Source organism: Chelonia mydas, chromosome 3, assembly GCF_015237465.2.
Source record: "Chelonia mydas isolate rCheMyd1 chromosome 3, rCheMyd1.pri.v2, whole genome shotgun sequence".
Taxonomy (NCBI): domain Eukaryota; kingdom Metazoa; phylum Chordata; order Testudines; family Cheloniidae; genus Chelonia; species Chelonia mydas.
In genome coordinates, this window is record NC_057851.1 from 187,585,085 (window position 1) to 187,603,492 (window position 18,408).

The 18,408-nt window shown below is 40.8% G+C and overlaps 1 protein-coding gene across 7 annotated transcripts in view; it reads left to right on the forward strand.

The window, feature by feature from the left end:
* Positions 1 to 18,408, forward strand: part of SPRED2 (sprouty related EVH1 domain containing 2) — an 82,699-nt gene that overhangs the window by 41,943 nt on the left and 22,348 nt on the right. For 4 of the 7 annotated variants that reach the window (XM_037896038.2, XM_037896037.2, XM_043543949.1 and 1 more), the window contains exons 2-4: positions 11,947 to 12,124; positions 13,073 to 13,241; positions 16,005 to 16,078. In XM_037896038.2, coding sequence (XP_037751966.1) covers positions 11,947 to 12,124; positions 13,073 to 13,241; positions 16,005 to 16,078 — 421 coding nt within the window. The remainder of the gene's footprint in view (positions 1 to 11,946; positions 12,125 to 13,072; positions 13,242 to 16,004; positions 16,079 to 18,408) is intronic. The other 3 variants (XM_037896040.2, XM_037896041.2, XM_037896039.2) reach the window with 1 other exon arrangement.

Here is an 18,408-nt window from a genome sequence, read left to right on the forward strand (position 1 = left end):
CCACCTACATGTTTAATTTTAGCATATAGGTTGGTGGTATCGTAGTATCCTAGAGCAAATGGCAGGAATTCACAATGCCTGCTCTGCAAAGCATCTCAGATCTGTCTTCAGGAAGACCTAAAATAACTACAGTAGAACCTCAGAGTTACTTACGCCAGAGTTACGAACTGACCAGTCACCCACACATCTCATTTGGAACTAGAAGTACGCAATCAAGCAGTAGAGATGAAAAAAAAAAAAAAGAAGCAAACACTGTACAGCACTGTGTTAAACAGAAACTACTAAAAAATACAGGAAAGGCTAAAAAGAGGATTTGACAAAGTATGGAAACTGTTTCTGTGCTTGTTTCAAATGAAGATGGGTAAAAGCAGTATCTTTTTTCCTCCATAGTAAAGCTTCAAAGCTGTATTAAGTCAATGTTCAGTTGTAAGCTTTTGAAAGAAGAACCCTAACATTTTGTTCAGAGTTGTGAACATTTCAGAGTTATAAACGGCCTCCATTTCAGAGGTGTTTGTAACTCTGAGGTTAGCAGGAGTCTAGCAGCATTATGAGTGCAGAGTTAAGGCTGTTAGGTTGACCTTAACTGTTGAATTTGCACACTTTCCACTTTTCAAATTACTTCAAATGTTGGAAACCTTTACTTTGAATGTCCAGGCATTTAGCTGATAAGGATGTATTTCTTAATGCTCTTACTACCTTTTAACTCAGATCGACCTTTCCTTCACTTCAAAAGAAAGGATTGAGTGTAAAAGATCTGGATGACTGCTTGCCTGCCTGAAGCCTTTGAAGCTATAAGAGTCTTTTCTGGAATTCCTCCTTCGGTTCTTCTGATTCAGATTCCAAAGTTGTCCTTTGGTGACAGTGATGTTGAAAGACTTCTGGCTTCTGGACTTTATTTTCTTCTGCAGTACTTTGTTCTTGCCCCATTGGCAAGACTCTGATGCCTCAAGAGATTAGGACTTTCTTCATTAGGACCAGAGCCAGTGGGCACATTCATCAGCTTACAACTTCCCCCCCACCATCTGGTGCAGTCCAAATAAGGCCTTAACACTTGAGTTTAGTTTGATATCCCTTTCCTCATGGTGAGTTTTAGTAACGGAAGATGCAAAAAGCTCAAACATATAGTAACAAAACCTCCCCTTGCTTTCCATAAGCTGGAGGGAAGAGAGAAGAGGTGACATCCCTCCCCCACAGAAACCTCTCCTGACTGCTATGGAGAAACACAAGCTGGGTCGTCTTTGATCCTAGCTCTCTCCTGCCTAGGAGGCAGGAACCCAGTTATCAGTCTTCCTATAGGTCATAGAATCATAGGACTGGAAGGAATCTAAAGAGGTCGTCTAGTCCAGTCCCCCTTAGGCAGGACTAAGTATTATAGAGCTCCCTGACAGGTGTTAACCACCAGTGGTTAACGACCCTGACGGTTAAGAAGTTTTTCCTAATGTCCAACCTAAACCTCCCTTGCTGCAATTTAAGCCCGCTGCTTCTTGTCCTATCCTCCAAGGGTAAGAAAAACAATTTTTCTCCCTCCTCTTTTTAACAACCTTTTATGTACTTGAAAACTATTATCATGTCCCCCCTCAGTCTTCTCTTTCTCCAGACGAAACAAACCCAATTTTTTCAGTCTTCCCTCATAGGTCATGTTTTCTTGACCTTTAATCGTTATTGTTGCTCTTCTCTGGACTTTTTCCAATTTGTCCACATCTTTCCTGAAATGTGGCACCCAGAACTGAACACAATACTCCAGTTGAGGCCTAATCAGGGTGGAGTAGAGTGGAGGAATTACTTCTCATGTCTGTCTTAGAACACTCCTGCAAATACATCCCAGAATGATGTTTGCTCTTTTTTTGCACACTGTTGACTCATATTTACACTGTTCACTCATATTTAGCTTGTGATCCACTATGACCCCTATATTCCTTTCCATACAACTCCTTCCTAGGCAGTCATTTCCCATTTTGTATGTGTGAAACTGATGGTTCCTTCCTAAATGGAGTACTTTGCATTTATCTTTACTGAATTTCATCCTATTTACTTCAGACCATTTCTCCAGTTTGTCCAGATCATTTTGAATTTTAATCCTATCCTCCAAAGTACTTGTAACCCCTCCCAGCTTGATATTGTTCACAAACATTATAGGTGTACTCTCTGACGTTATCTAAATCATTGATGAAGATATTGAACAGAACTGGACCCAGAACCCTGTGGGACTCCACTCAATATGCTTGCTCCTGTGACTACAAACTCCAGTTTTAAAGGGACCATGACTGTTATGAGGGCACTGGGGTTGGGCATGTGCTCCAACATCTGGTGCACTGTTACAGTATTTTTAAAAATAATCTTCAGGGGGGCATGTGTGAAGGGGAGTCCGTCCTGAAGAATTACATGCTGTTGTTTTTTTCGAAGAGGTCCAAAATGCTAAGGACGATCAATTTCCTTTTAAGAATCACAGTGTAATGCTAACCTTAAAAATATTTTGGGACTTCAGAAGTACTTAATTGAACCAAAAGCCACATCAGATTTAAGAGGAGATGGAGGAGGAGGAGACATGGCTGTGGTGAATCACGATCAGCAGCTGGGGGCGCTTTTGAGGCCTATGGCATTGTCCTCTGAGGTCGGTCTTCATAGAAGGGCAGGGAAGGTACAGCCACCAGGTGGCCATTAATCCCTGTAAACGGTAGTTTGTCAAGAAAGCCCCACAGGCGAGCAGAATGACTGTTTCACCCTTTGACAGGACCCCGGATCTGAGTGGGGCAAAGAGGTCTGAAGCTCCCACAGAAAAAATCAGCTTCTAGCCTCAAAAATCAAGCCGGCACGGTGGGGTGCTCTAATGCAGGGGAAACCAATATGGAGAGGCGCATAAAAGTTGAGGCAGCCTCTGGCTGAGTGTCCAGTAACTCATGGGGACTGAGGGGGTTTGGACTGTCTAGCCCCATCTGGCTCCTCAGGGCCACTATACCTCCACAGTCACTTGTGAGGAAGTGGGAAATCTGCTCTGCAGTCAGTGTGGGAGAGTCCATCAACTTGGTGTCCTAAAGTTGATTGTACAAACAGAATAGTATGTAGGCCTTAAACAAACCCAGCAATTAAGGGCAGTCTTAAAGTTTGTAGAGGCCAATAAAATGGGAAGAATTTAAGCCACTTCCGGTTCCTCTAGTAGTTTTACTCTAACAGTAAAAGACTGACCTTTATCTAACCTTAATGGCATTCAATATACTATAAATGGAAGTTAATCAAATGTTGTACGTGCTCTGAATAGATCTCCTTGAAAAAAATGGCTGCAGCACAATAAAAGTAGATGGATGTATCAACAAGATCCTGAGTTTCTTGCTGCTCTGAATGCTCACATAGGATTTGTAAATTATTATTATTTAACTATAGAGAATGAGTTGCTTGCAACTAGTCAAGGCGATAATGCAGTTACCTGAAATTATATTGCAAAGAAAATAAACAGTTTGCATGCAGAAGAGTTTAGATACTTATATGACCCAACGCTATATTAGCTGAACACCTCCCAGGTATTTATCTGTGCTGTTGTGGAATAGAAAAGCATTGCTGCTTCCATTTTACAGATGGAGACCTTAGGCATAGAGACGTTAAATGAAGTTTGACAGAACTAGAAGTTGACCCCAGGTCTCCTGAGTTCTAGCTCAGTGCCTTAATAGTGGAACCAAATAATAATTATTGTCCTAGGTCTTTTTTAATAGTTAGTATATCTGGAAATAGTGACAGTGCTGTGTCTGGTGATACATGAGGGAGGAGAGCCTGTCCCTGCTCTAAAGAGCGTACAATGTAAATGTGACCTTCTGGTAACAGCTGTAGACAGAATTCCAACTGACTGTATTAGGAGAGCAATTTAGTATTCTTCCTGTCTCACAAGCTGGAAAGTATTGTCCGGCAGTGTTGCTTTTGCTATGGCAAAGGGGGATAAAGATCTCATTTTCAGGGGGGAAATTAGATTTGTCTCCTGATGAAAAAGCCTGAGTCCCCTGAAGTTACAGTCTTTAAAATGGAGAAGTCATGTCTTTCTCTATAGAACCTGCGTTTATCTATACACTGCCCTGGACAACTGTAGAAAACAGGGATTTGGGGCATATTTTTGAAATGTATTTCTTTCATCGCATGTTGGTTCCTTCAGTTCGGATTCTTATCAATTATAATCTTAAGTCTTTAAACAACCATTTTTAGCTGCTATAACATTAGTCCAGCCACTTGTCATTCAAACCAGTCTACCTGGCTGCTCTATCACTTGTCTGCAGTCAGGTGAAAATACATTTAATGTTCTCTTTTTTTTTAGTTGTTCCCACTTTATACCAGTATTCTATTGAATTGTATTTGTTACCAGCTAACCTCCATATTCAGTTTTTCTGTGTTCTTCACTCTACAGTTCAATCTGACTTAATTCGTGTCCGTGTCCCTGTGGCAGTGTCCTTGGGATGACTTTTTGGCCTTATGCAATTTCCAGATGTGGGGCCTGATCCAAAGCCTATTTGAGTCTCTTCATTGGTTTGAGTAGACTGGGATCAAACTTCTAAGACATTCCCGGCTGATGACATTGGGTACAATCCAACCAAACCAACTTCCACAAAATACGATTCAGTAGTGGAACCATCAATGACAATTAACAAAGTGTCTGTCTTTTCCCACGTTCAGTGTCAGATTGAGACATCTAGGGTATGTCTACACTACAAAATTAGGTCGAATTTATAGAAGTCGTTTTTTTAGAAATCGGTTTTATATATTCGAGTGTGTGTGTCCCCACAGAAAATGCTCTAAGTGCATTAAGTGCATTAACTCGGCGGAGTGCTTCCACAGTACCGAGGCTAGAGTCGACTTCCGGAGTGTTGCACTGTGGGTAGCTATCCCACAGTTCCCGCAGTCTCCGCTGCCCATTGGAATTCTGGGTTGAGATCCCAATGCCTGATGGGGCTAAAACATTGTCGCGGGTGGTTCTGGGTACATATCGTCAGGCCCCCATTCCCTCCCTCCCTCCATGAAAGCAACGGCAGACAATTGTTTCGCTCCTTTTTTCCTGAGTTACCTGTGCAGAGGCCATACCACGGCAAGCATGGAGCCCGCTCAGCTCACTATCACCGTATGTCTCCTGGGTGCTGGCAGACGCGGTACTGCATTGCTACACAGCAGCAGCAACCCATTGCCTTGTGGCAGCAGACGGTCCAATAGGACTGGTAGCCGTCATCGTCATGTCCGAGGTGCTCCTGGTCACCTCTGTGAGGTCGATCAGGAGCGCCTGGGCAGACATGGGCGCAGGGACTAAATTTGGAGTGACTTGATCAGGTCATTCTCTTTAGTCCTGCAGTCAGTCCTATTGAACCATCTTATGGTGAGCAGGCAGGTGATACGGATTGCTAGCAGTCCTATTGCATCATCTTCTGCCGGGCAGGCAAGAGATGAGGATGGCTAGCAGTCCTACTGTACCATCTTCTGCCGAGCAGCCATGAGATGTGGATGGCATGCAGTCCTTCTGCACTGTCTGCTGCCAGCCAAAGATATAAAAGTTAGATGGAGTGTATCAAAACAAGAAATAGACGAGATTTGTTTTGTACTCATTTGCAAACCCCCCCCCCCCCCGACCCCCCCGTCTAGGGGACTCATTTCCTCTAGGTCACACTGCAGTCACTCACAGAGAAGGTGCAGCAAGGTAAATCTAGCCATGTATCAATCAGAGGCCAGACTAACCTCCTTGTTCCAATAAGAACAATAACTTAGGTGCACCATTTCTTATTGGAACCCTCCGTGAAGTCCTGCCTGAAATACTCCTTGATATAAAGCCACCCCCTTTGTTGATTTTAACTCCTGTAAGCCAGCCCTGTAAGCCGTGTCGTCAGTCACCCCTCCCTGCGTCAGAGCAACGGCAAACAATCGTGCATCTGAGTTGAGAGTGCTGTCCAGAGCAGTCACAATGGAGTACTCTGGGATAGCTCCCGGAGGCCAATACCGTCGAATTGTGTCCACAGTACCCCAAATTCGACCCGGCAAGGCCGATTTAAGCGCTAATCCACTTGTCGGGGTGGAGTAAGGAAATCGATTTTAAGAGCCCTTTAAGTCAGAATAAAGGGCTTCATCGTGTGGACGGGTGCAGGTTTACATTGATTTAACGCTGCCAAATTCGACCTAAAGTCCTAGTGTAGACCAGGGCCTAGTCAGGGAGCTGTTATACAGTCAGATACAAATGCAGGACTTGGTACTAAAGGTTGTAAAAGAGCCACAGGTCAGAATATCAGCACAGATGTTTTAATAAAAGCCATATGATTCACTTAATGCCCCCACGAGAATGTAAATATGAGGGGGAGGGTAGTTTAATAATACTATTCAAGCCCAGAGTTATACTAATATTTAAAACAGAAGAACATGGGAAGCTTGTCAATGACGAGAGAGAATTATCTGAGATAATGGAAACATGCAACCTTTAAACCATAGAAATCTGAAATATTGGTGATTGGAATTAGTCGTTAAATCAACCAAAATCAAAATTAACAAATTTTAGAAAGTTCCTAGCAGTGCTGTTTCAGGAGGGGGAAAGGCTCTGAATTCTGCCTAGAAAGTTTGTACTAGATTGTACAGAAAATGTTAGTCTGAGCTATAATACACTCAAGAAGTTTAAAAAAAAAGGAAACAGGCCATTTGTTCTATGGAAGAGTATTTTTAAGATTGTGTTCGTGTCTCTTTCTTAAAATAAAGGCTGAAATTCCATGGATACTCCCCGATAACACTAGAGGATGTAATATAGAAGCAGTTAAGCCCAAAATAGAAGGAATGCAAACTTAGAAAAACCAGAGGGAATTGGGGAAGAAAGACAAATAGTTAATCTTGAGTAATCAATGCGTTGAGATAATCTAATGCATAGAGAGAAACTATATGAAAAACAAAGCACAGGAGTAGAGAGTTCAAACATTACCATGGAGAATGTTTTCTTGAAGCCAGTCAATTTTTATTTGAAAAGAATGTAGCATATGTAAATTGGCCACTTGGTATCCAGAGTGGAGCAAATAAATTATTTAAAAGTTACTGTGAATCAAATTTAGAAACTATTTTTAGTAGAAGCCATTGGCTGCATAACACATTTTACTGGGAAAATACTAATGTCTGGATCAGACTCTGGACATGCTCATCTGACGTTCTGCTATAGAAGGCTTCAATGTCTTGAGGGCTGGGAGCAAGATTTCTGAAGACATCCCTAGCCACTTAATCTCCGTTCTACGGATGCTTTGCATATCAGTCAGAGCTATGGGCAGCAATGCAGGCATACATGACTTTATTAAAAGCAGATGTCCAAGCAAAGCCGCTTATGACAACATCAAAATATGTTGGAAAACGTCATGGAGAGCCAATGAAAAAGTAATGGCAGAGGCCCAGGGCAAACAGAAGGTGAAACTCTACCGTGTACAGGGCTGTGTATAGGGGAATAAAAGCCATACTAAACCATCAGACAGTCATTACGAAGCTGTATTGCATGCAAATCCAATCAGAGAACCAAAAGTCCAGTAGATAAATCTGATCAAAAGGAAACCGTTCTGGAGAGACTTTTCTAGAACTCTCCATCACCACAAAACAGACTATGTAACTCCTAATATACCCAGAGGCTCCACTGTGTGGCAGACTCCTATGTTTTGCCAAACTTGATAGGTCTTCCAGTTTCCTTAGGATACTCTCTGTTTTTGGGTAACTTCTGAAGATTTTCTGAGTGGGCGGTTGGATCTTCCAGGAAAAGAGGAGTTCTGTTATGAACTCTGCAGGGCAACAGCGTAGGCATCGATCCATACCTTTATCACTATCATAAGCTAAACTGTCAGGCCTCTATGAAGGCTTTCGTCAGAAGACAGATTCTGCATGACACAGCCAGGTAGATCTCAGATCTCTGCCTTTCTGTTCTGGGTACTGCTTTTGACATTCCAAGTGACCTAACTGAACTTGAGGGTGCAGGAGAAAAATAATTTTACTTATCGCCGTTTCTTTTCTCCTATTTCCTACTAGTCTGTGTGTGCATCCTGTGGCTAAAATACAGAACAGTGCTAGCTGGGGTGTCTTTTAGATACACTCCTGTCTTGGAATTTGCTTTTAGCATACCTGTGACAAGGCAAAACCCCATCACAAGATAAAAGGGGTTAAGAGCCAATTAGTATGGCTGCCATATGAGGAGAGATTAATAAGACTGGGACTTTTCAGCTTGGAAAATAGACGACAGTAGGGGGGATATGATAGCGGTCTATAAAATCATGACTGGTGTGGAAAAAGTAAATAAGGAGGTGTTAATTTACTCTTACTCATAATATAAGAACTAGGGGTCACCAAATGAAATTTAATAGGCAGCAGGTTTAAAGCAAACAAAAGGAAGTATTTCTTCACACAGTGCACAGTCAGCCTGTAGAACTCCTTGTCAGAGGATGTTGTGAAGGCCAAGACTATAACAGGGTTCAAAAAAGAACTAGATAAGTTCATGGAGGGTAGGTCCATCAATGGCTATTAGCCAGGATGGACACGGATGGTGTCCCTAGCCTCTGTTTGCCAGAAGCTGGGAACGGGCAACGGGATGGATCGTTTGATGATTACCGGTTCTGTTCATTCCCTCTGGGGCACCTGGCATTGGCCACTGTCGGAAGATAGGATACTGAGCTAGATGGACCTTTGGTCTGACCCAGTATGGCTGTTTTATGTTCTTACATTCTAGTTACATCTATTGCACTGTGCTGTAATTAGTTGCTTCTCCACTAGAGAGGTGGGCCTAAGAGGCATCAGGTAATGGACACTTAGGATTCATCATCTGAAGGGGCTAGGTCGCCTATGAAGGGGCCTGAGTCTGCAGGAGAACAGATCCCTCAGGGAGATTCTGTCTGAGGGGCTAGTGGTCAAATACTAGCAGTGAAAGAAGAGTCTGGAGCTACAAGAAGGGTGAGGGTAGACGAGGAAGGGTTGATTTTTGAAGAGACTTTGGGTAATAGTTTGAACTTCTGTTACCTCTGAGTTGCATACAAGCAGACTGCATACTGGGGATCACACCCTGTACGCCCATCACACCCTGACGCAAGGGGATACACTGGTGTTGAGGTCGCACCATAACAGTACCAAAGGACTGCAAAGTGAACCAGGTGGTTGATCTGTAATAAGCCTTATTATTACTTATTAATAAGTAAGAAGTTCTCCTTTTGACTTTTTATTTTCATAAATCATTGCATTAATTTCACTTTAGTGTTTAGAGAAAGTCTTTATTGTACCAAAGTTTCTCATGCTATTTCTCTGCTGTTCCCCAGTGGCCAGACTGACTTAGTTGTGTATGTAAAATCCATAGGATGCAAATAAGCATGAAGTACTGGTTGGTTTCTGGGTGATGGTAATTTTGGACTACATGCAAAGCTTATTTTTAAACATATTTTTGAAGTTATTTAAAGTGGAAAATAAACCATTAAAGGGAGAGGGAAACATGAAATAAACAGGATATTTATTTTTAACAAATGTTTTCCGAGTCATGTCGCTAAGCTAAAAGCAAGACCACTGTTGTTGACTTACTAGATATTAGAGCCTGGTTGCATTTGAGAAATGCAAGTGATACATCAAACACCAGCAACTTTTAATGAAATATTAACTGTGTGTTGGTAAATTTTAAAAAACTGGTTTACTACATGTATAAGGACGAATGGTGCTGCCTTTCTATTAACCTTAGCCGGATCTTGTCAAGTTTAAAGAGATACTGTCAGTTTGTTCAGATGCCAAGAACTTTCGCAAAAAATAAATTTCAAGCCTCAGGTTGAATTCTAGCTATTTTGAAAGGCATCCTTTGGGAATGCTGCATAGATTTACCTTCCTTTTTATGGACAGTATGTTTTGGGGCCTGAACAGGTTGTGTCATTTATTAGTACAAACTTTTGGGTCTGTTTGATTTGACAGTGTGTTGAAAACTTACTAGATCAAGTAATTAGTTTTCTCTTCTTCTGTATTTTCCTACCCTTGTGCGGTGGGTCAATTAATTTACAAGCATACTCCTCATTAATATTCCCCAGTAAAAAAAAGTGAGACTAGTGCAGGCCCACAAGGCTCACTAGTGTGCTACAGTGTCTCTGTATGAGGTGATCAGATGTCGGTTGTAGCATTGGAACCGATTGTGATTATAATTGTGCTTGTTAGCTGTTGATGTGAATGGTGACTCTTCAGTTTCAGGGACCTGATGGCCACTAGAACTATCCTTAGGATCAGTCAGTACAACTGACCACATACTAGACATAGAGGGTTTTTGACTCAGGTTGGTGGTAGATGGGGTAGTAATTACGCCTTTGTCCAGGACTGACCTCTGCCACCTTCTGTTTGGACTCTCTTCCAATGATGTGTGAAAGTCTTGTTTTGGTTGCCAGCTAAGACTGGTGAAACTAATGCATTTATGGGTGTCTCTCGAAGGGAACGCTCTTAAGGTGACAAGACCACTCTCCTTTTGCTTTCAGTAACATCTCTGAATGGTGAGACAAGCCTAGCAGTGTCAGAAATCCTCAGATTTCCTTGATTCCACTCTTGTTTCAGGCCTGGGTATAGTATGGAATTTGTGCTAGTTACACTGGTTGATCTGCTCTTTGTCAGGTATCAGCACGGATTCTCTTAGCTCTGTGAGCTGCTTCCAACACTGCCCATGAGATCTTGGTGGAACACTGTGTTCCCTACGGGGTAGGTGGAGCTGCCTTAGTGTTCTTGTGTGATCCTAAAGATTAATGTTGGGCAAGTTGTTCCTGTGCCCAGAGGGCATGCTTACGTGGGATATTGCAAGGTTCATTCTTTCTCTCAGGGAGCATGTTATGCTAGTTGCAGATGAGTTTCCAAATGTAATTTAATGTGTTCAGGGTGGGAGGTAGCCCTACGTGTTTTGGACGCTGGTACCTGACAAGTTCCCACTCTCCCTGTGTGATACTTCAGCAGTTGTGATCATGGGAGACACTAGAGCTAGAATCCTTTCCCCTGCTCAAGAGGGGACTGCTGGCAGGATGCTTTTCAGCAAGGGGTATTCAACCCTGGAACTTTCTTCTCTTTGTAGCCCAATAGAGCCCACATCTGTAGATCTGCGGGGCATGTTGCAAGGCTTGTCTCCCATTCAAGGTCTTTTCCCGATGTGCTGGGGTGAAAGGCTTCAGGCTTGATTGTGGTGTGTTGTTTGGTTTGTGTATACAGCTCCTGAAATTAGACTGGGCAATTACTGCTGTTTGTATAGTGGCTGTTTGTATAGCGACTGGCAGTAAAGAACATCTGCTATAAACACTTTCATATCTACACCTCTACCCCGATATAACATGACCCAATATAACATGAATTTGGATATAACGCGGTAAAGCAGCGCTCTGGGGGGCGGGGCGGGGCCGTGCGCTCTGGCAGATTGGCGCGTTGGCGTGTCTGGCTCCGACACGCTGCTCTGAGCGGCGTGTGAAGAGTGCCGGGCCGTGGCCGATGGGTTGGATAAGGGGCAGAGGGTCTCGGGGGGCGGTCAGGGGACAGGGAGCAGAGGGGGTTGCATGGTTTGGAGGTTCTGGGGACGGGGCAGTCAGGGGATGGGAAACGGGGGCGTGGGAGTCGCGGGGGGCCTGTCAGGGGGCAGGGGTGTGGATAGGGGTCGGGGCAGTCAGGGAACAGGGAGCCGGGGGGCGGGGGGGTTGGATGGGTCAGGGGTTCTGAGGGGTCCGTCAGGGGGCGGGGAGTGACTATTAATAACGGAAATGCTCGAAGCCAAAGCACATTCGACATAACATGGTTTCACCTCTAACGCGGTAAGATTTTTTGGCTCCCGAGGACCACATTATATGGGGGTAAAGGTGTATCCTCAGATAAAACTTTAAATTGCTCTCCAAGTACCTGGAGTCTAGATCTGTACTTCCTAAATATTGCAAGAAATAAAACTTTTGTAAAATTATATGTGATCTCACACAGTTATTTTTGTTGTTGTTGTTGTTGTTATTACAGTGACAGCTATATTGTGCGAGTCAAAGCTGTGGTTATGACCCGAGATGACTCCAGTGGGGGATGGTTACCGCAAGAAGGAGGCGGACTCAGTAAAGTTGGTGTCTGCAAGGTCGTTTACCCAGAGGGCAGCGGAAGAAGTGGATTTCTAATCCATGGGGAAAGGCAAAAAGACAAACTGGTAATAGAACCTAATTCAACTTTTGTCTGTTTTCTTAGGAAAGCTACCCAAAATCAACATATTTTTTAGGAGTTTCAAAACCAAACAAAAAAAACTGGAAAGCAATGCCAGATTGTGCAAAGTAATCCCATCCTAATTCAAATGAACAATAAATTATCATGATCTGGTTTTTAGGTTGCCATGTTATCTCCTTGAAATAGCAATTGCATGTTGAACAGCAATATGTAAAGTCCACCTTTAATTCCTAAAACATGAAACTGACACATTTATTTTTCTAAGACCTGATAAGAATATGTGAGAAGTGAACTGAAGTGTAAAGAATTCATGAAGCCGGTCACGTTGTACTGAGTAATGCAGTGCAAGCCTTTAAAACGGCAATGAATTATTTATGCTGCATGCTATTCAAGGTAGAGTAAGAATGTGAGGACAAGTTGTCTTTTTATGAATTGACAAGCTCAGTTCCTTCCAATAGCTATTTTTTAGAAGACTTCTTTTATTGCACAAAATAAAATGAATAAAACTTATATTCAAATATGAATTGGAAGTTTAAAAAAACAACTGTTGTTTTAATTCCCTGTTGGTTAGTTTTTCGTGTTGCTTCTAGGATACCCAGTTATAAAATGGAAAAGCTTAAAAATCCACCTCTTGCAAAGTGGTTTGGTACAGGTTTAGAATAGGTGTTTGAATAAAAGTGGATAGTATAGTGTAGATTTAAGAAGGTCTTGTTGTCAAGAGAGCTGGGATTTTTAAAGTGATTGTTTCATTTATAACTGCTTTTGACATGATTTTATATTGAACGATATTCTCGCACCAGAGTAACAGATTTATAACTTGCTTGTTTTGTGTTGGGGAGATTGTGGGGCAGGAGATTCTGGTCTGTACTAAAACAGTGACAACCCTGCCCTTCAAGTGTAAATGTAACCTTACTTTTGTGCTGAAACTTTTTAGGTGGTATTGGAATGCTTTGTAAAAAAGGACTTGGTCTATACTAAAGCAAATCCTACATTTCATCACTGGAAGGTTGACAACAGGAAGTTTGGGCTCACTTTTCAAAGTCCTGCCGATGCACGAGCATTTGATAGAGGAGTGCGGAAAGCAATTGAAGACCTCAATGAAGGTACTGAAGCTTGTATCAGCATTCTGCTTGTTTCTTTGCAGAGGAGAGGTTCCAGAGACAGGACTCAAGCTAACTTGAATGCATTTCTCGCATTTCTTACTGCGGTCAGCCAATTAGCCTTTAAAATAAAGTTTAGTTCTTGTTCAGCAGAGAATTAGATTAGTAGTCTCTTGGGGAGGGAAGGATTTAACTCAAGCATTTCTTCAGAGTTTCCCATCCCTATGTACTCTCATCCATCAAGACCTAAGATGAAAAGATGCATTACTTATAGCTGTGGATCTAACTATAGCTAGCAAAAGAACAAAGTACCGGTATTTCACATCTTGTCTTTTAGGTCCCTTTTCTGTACATGCAGCTAATGCTGCACTGGAAATTATTTCATGATATGTTTTTGTTGTGCTTTGTTAAATTATCGTATGAATTCCTATGTGGACTTGAATAAATCATAAGGATTTTTTCTTCAACAAAATTATTTATGTTAAATCTCAACTTAATTGGAGAACTGTAGTGCTTGAAGGCTTCATATTTTTTATCCCATCAAAAATTTTATTTTAATTAAAAAGAATGGTACATACTTTGAGGTTGTTATAAACATTTCCTTTTTGCATTATATTGCCATCAAACGAGAATCAAAATGTATCTTCAAATCAAAATTATCCTGTATTTTGTTCTCATTTCAGTGAAAAATAATTAATCAATTATTTGATAAATGGCTTTTCATACGTAGGTAGTTGTGCTGCCAACGCTATCCTTTTTTTCTGAATGACTGGAATAAATATTAACAGTTGATTAAGTTTAGGATATGTGTGCAAAAAATCTAGTTCCTTACATTTTGGGATCTTTAATTCTTGAACATTTTTAGCTGTCCCAACACAAATACATGGCATTCTAACTTCTCGTCCATGCCTTATCACTCAGTTCCCTCTGTTAAAGCAGACCTTTCAGTGATGCTCCACTGAGAGATGAGATCAAATTCTCAGTGGTCATTCATGCATTATGTGCTTGACCCTGCGCCACGGAAATCCATGGGAGTAGGATTAGGCCCTATGCTTCTGAACTGTATTCCTTTTCTTGTTCGTCTCATATAAACTGTAAGCTCTTTGGGGCATTAAATGTGGCATCTTCTATAATATAATTCACACTGAAGCTCAATATATTAATAATGTATATACTCTGTATTGAAGGGAAATAGTAATAAAATGGTATTTGAGGACATTTGTACATGGCAGCAACTCCTAACTGAAGATGTATTGAAGTAGAGTAGAATGCAAGATTCAAGTATAAATTTAAAGCTGTGTGGCTATTTTTTAGCTACTGTTCAAAATCAGTGCATCTGTGTTTATCACATTAACAGAACAGACTAATCCTGATGGATACACTCTTACTTAACTTCCGAATAGGGCTATCCAAATTAAAACCAATAACCAGTTCTCAAAGTTCTGGATTTGAGTCACTGTATCTCGGTACTGTCTATGAAATCTGGTCAAATTAGCACAACCAAGCATATGCATTTGAAGCTTCACTGCATTCAAATATTCTTATAAGCAAAACTTAATCCTTAGCTTGTTTCTTGAAGTATCAGAACTACAGAAATTCTGTTTGGTATTAGTGATGTTGTACAGCTCTGGAGTCATGGGGGCTGGGCTTTCAACCTGAATATGTATGCACATTGCTCATTAGGTGAAAATTTTGCCTTTAACTCTGCATGTCTTCATGAATACTCAACTCAGGTTAGCATGCCACAAATAAGATTAACTTCTAAAATCTTTCAAAGTTAATGTAACTCATTGTCTGCCCCAGTACAAACAACTTAATTTAAAAAAAAAAGTTACTAAAAGCTCAGCACTCATAAGCAATAAAAAAAACTGTGTGCGATGTGGGAGGGAGAGAGTTTTGGTACAATACAGTTTGGTGGTGATTCTGGTTTAATATTAAAAGCCCACATACAGAGTTTATTTTTCCCCCCCAAAATGTAGAGAAAGTGCATTGTCCATTTTTAAATGCATAAAATGTTAAATGAGGTGAAGGAAGGATTCTTGGTTGAAATTTGCAAATTTCATATTAAACCCTAATAGTTACCACAAGGTTAATCAGAAGCTTCTCAAATTAATGTATTCTTCTGCCTGTTTTTGTTCTTTCTTCTGTCAGTTCTTACATGTTTTGTTTACAGGGGGGAGGTGAGAAGGAGAGAGAGCTCTCTGACAAATATCTTTTAAAACAAAAATTCTTCAGAGTAGGTCATTACTTCCTGAATGCTAAAGATTGATTCCCTTTCTGATTGAGCTTTTTTGTATGTTTTGTTTGTTTTAGTAAAATCAATAAGTTTTCTGACTTAAGAGGTCAGATCCTTAGCTTGATGTAATTCAGTGTAGCTCCATTGATTTACATTAGTTGGAAGATCTGGCCCTGGATGTTCATTCATTATACTTTTATCACATTTTGAAAATGAAAATACCATATGTTTGTAAGTGCTTATCATTATTCCGCCGTGACCTAATAGTACGGGCAGCCATAGGAACTTTTTCTGGTTGTCACCTTTCTAACCTACTTAGCAATAGACATACTTTTCTTCTTTCTTGTTAATTTGATACCACTTTCTCACTTCATAATTTTATTGTGTCAGTTCATCTGGAGAATGTAATGGTCCATGATAATCAGGTTAGCATGCCACAAATAAGATAAATCCAAATAAAATCCACCAATTTTTAATTTAAAAATATCTAATGTTTAGAAATGTCATATATTTTAATAATGTTTTTCCAGGATCTACTACTTCCTCTTCAACGATCCACAATGAGGCTGAGATTGGTGATGATGATGTCTTCACAGTAAGTAAAGTTAGTTTGAATTTGTTCTCTTTTGCACTGTGGTTCACTTGATCAATTTTGAATGGCCCTTTTTTCATCATCATGATTTTCTTTAATGTCTGTAAGTGATATTTCTCTGTTCATCTTCTGCCTTCCATGGCCCAAAAGAAGATTCAGCCTTCTAAAGTCCTCCCATTGTCATCACTGTAGTATCGCATGTAGAGCAAATGTTCGTAGTGTCACAGAGCTGAGTAGATAATGCCAAAAAAATAAAATATAGGTTTTAATTTAATTTTCAAATGACTTGGCTTTGGAGTTCATCCCCTTTTGTGTTAGCTGTCTGCTAGTTTTAGAGACATTGAGTGTTACCGGCATGTTTCTGGAAATCAAATTTTGAAGTCATGTTTGTGGTTACTCATGAAAACTGAATTTTAAATTTGCTTGTGCAGGCATTAACTTAAGAAGTCCATCCAAGCTTATTCAAATTGGGGAGCAAACCAGATCTTGTGACTTACTGACCAATAGCAACTACATAACAGTAGAAAGTCAGCCATTCATTATTATTTGTTGTTGTTTATAATGGTAGTTTCTTATTTTATTTTGTAGTAGCATCAAAAATGTGTCTGGAGCTTTCCTAAAAGACAGTGTCCCTGTCCCATCCATAAGCTAAAAAGGTTGAATAAATATATCAAATGAAATTTCAGTCTGGTCATGGATATTATTCCATGGGCAGAAAAAAGCTAAATTCATCAGATTATTTGCTCAGCTCCAGTAGTGCGCATACCCACCTTCTTTACGTTTTAAATGAACTGTTTGTTGAAAAACACTGGAGAAAGCAGAGGGTTAAAGGTGGATTATCTTCAGAATCCAAAGTAGATGTAACAAATATACTTTAACACTGCATTTCATTGCTGTGAAAGTGTGAAAATATTTCATTTATTTCTCATTTCAAAAATGTGCTTTTCTGCGTATCTGGGATAATGGAGGGAGGAAATGGAGCAGGAAACATTCAGTTAAATCCTGTGAATGTCAGGCCAGGGGGCTGGGGTGGGGGAGGGGAGAGCCCAAAGCTGAAAGGTAGCTCAAGATGAATTTAGCTGAGCTTCCATTAGAAGCATGGTGTGGGTCTGGACAGGTTTCCTGCAGTGTTTTGACCAGATCCTCTTGACAGTTGGCATGTTGTTCACATCTGTTCTTTTGTCACAGTTCTAAGAGACAAACAACAGCAGGCAGGGTTAAAAGGTGACTTCCTGTGCTCCAGAGCAAAACTATCATTAGCAGCTGCTTCCCAGCTACCTGCCAGAAGTGATTTATAGAATCCGAGATGGGAGAGGGTAAGGCCTCATTGGAGCCAGAGTGCTTTACTCTTTTGTAGTATTTATCCAAGAGTTACAAGATCCTTGAAAACAATGTTCTGGTGCCATTTGAAATGCATACGTCTCTTCAGGCTTGTGTATTGCTTTTGAGCGTTTGTTGTAAAGTGGAGGCACTCAAAACTTGTCATGCGTACAGGTCAGCTTTGTTAGCCGTGTTAGAGATGTTGAAGCTGCCAAATGAACGTTCCATTTACATTTCTTTTTAAGTGCTTTAAAGGGAAATATTGAAAATAGCTAAGGATATTCGTCCTAAAATCAGTCCAATTTGTTGAGGGACCAGATGGATCCATGCAAGTAACTGAGGCCTGAAAATTCCCATGGTTTTGTCCATAATATTTAGTTTTGGGCCCATGTCTAGATTCTAGGGGAATAGAAAGTTGGGGTGCTTTGTTTTTTACATAGGAACAAGTGTTGGCAGTAGTTTAATGTTTGTGTTAGGAAAGCTGGATAAATTGTGCAGCAGCTACTTTAAATATACCATCAATCCTCCATTCAGTGTTCAAAGCCAGAACTGAAAAATAAACTAATTTTTTTCCCACTTGACTCCCAGTGAAGCACACATATATAAGGTATCTGTAGACATATTATTACAGCGACGGGTTATTCATGTGCATCTTCAGATTTGTTGCGGGAGGCGGGACCCAAGATTCACCTCTTTCATATAATTACACTCAAAACAGTCAAGCTCCATGGTGTACTTCAGGCTACGTTTATTGATAATCTTAGCATGCAAGTAGTCAAAACTTAGCTGTGATCAGCATCCACTTAAGATGAATGGTGGAAGTTTATGCCTCGGGTTCTTCTGTTTCAACCTGTCTGGCAGTTCTCTCAACAAGATAATGTGTTGATTTATGTACTAAAAGTAAGGTTGCTAAGTCTTTGGGTTTCCAAAGGCCAGGGCCATTTTTCACTAGCTGTAGGTGGCTATGCTTTGGGTTGTCTTTTGTAGCTGTTGATAGTCTCTAGAAGGCTGTTTCTGTGCCA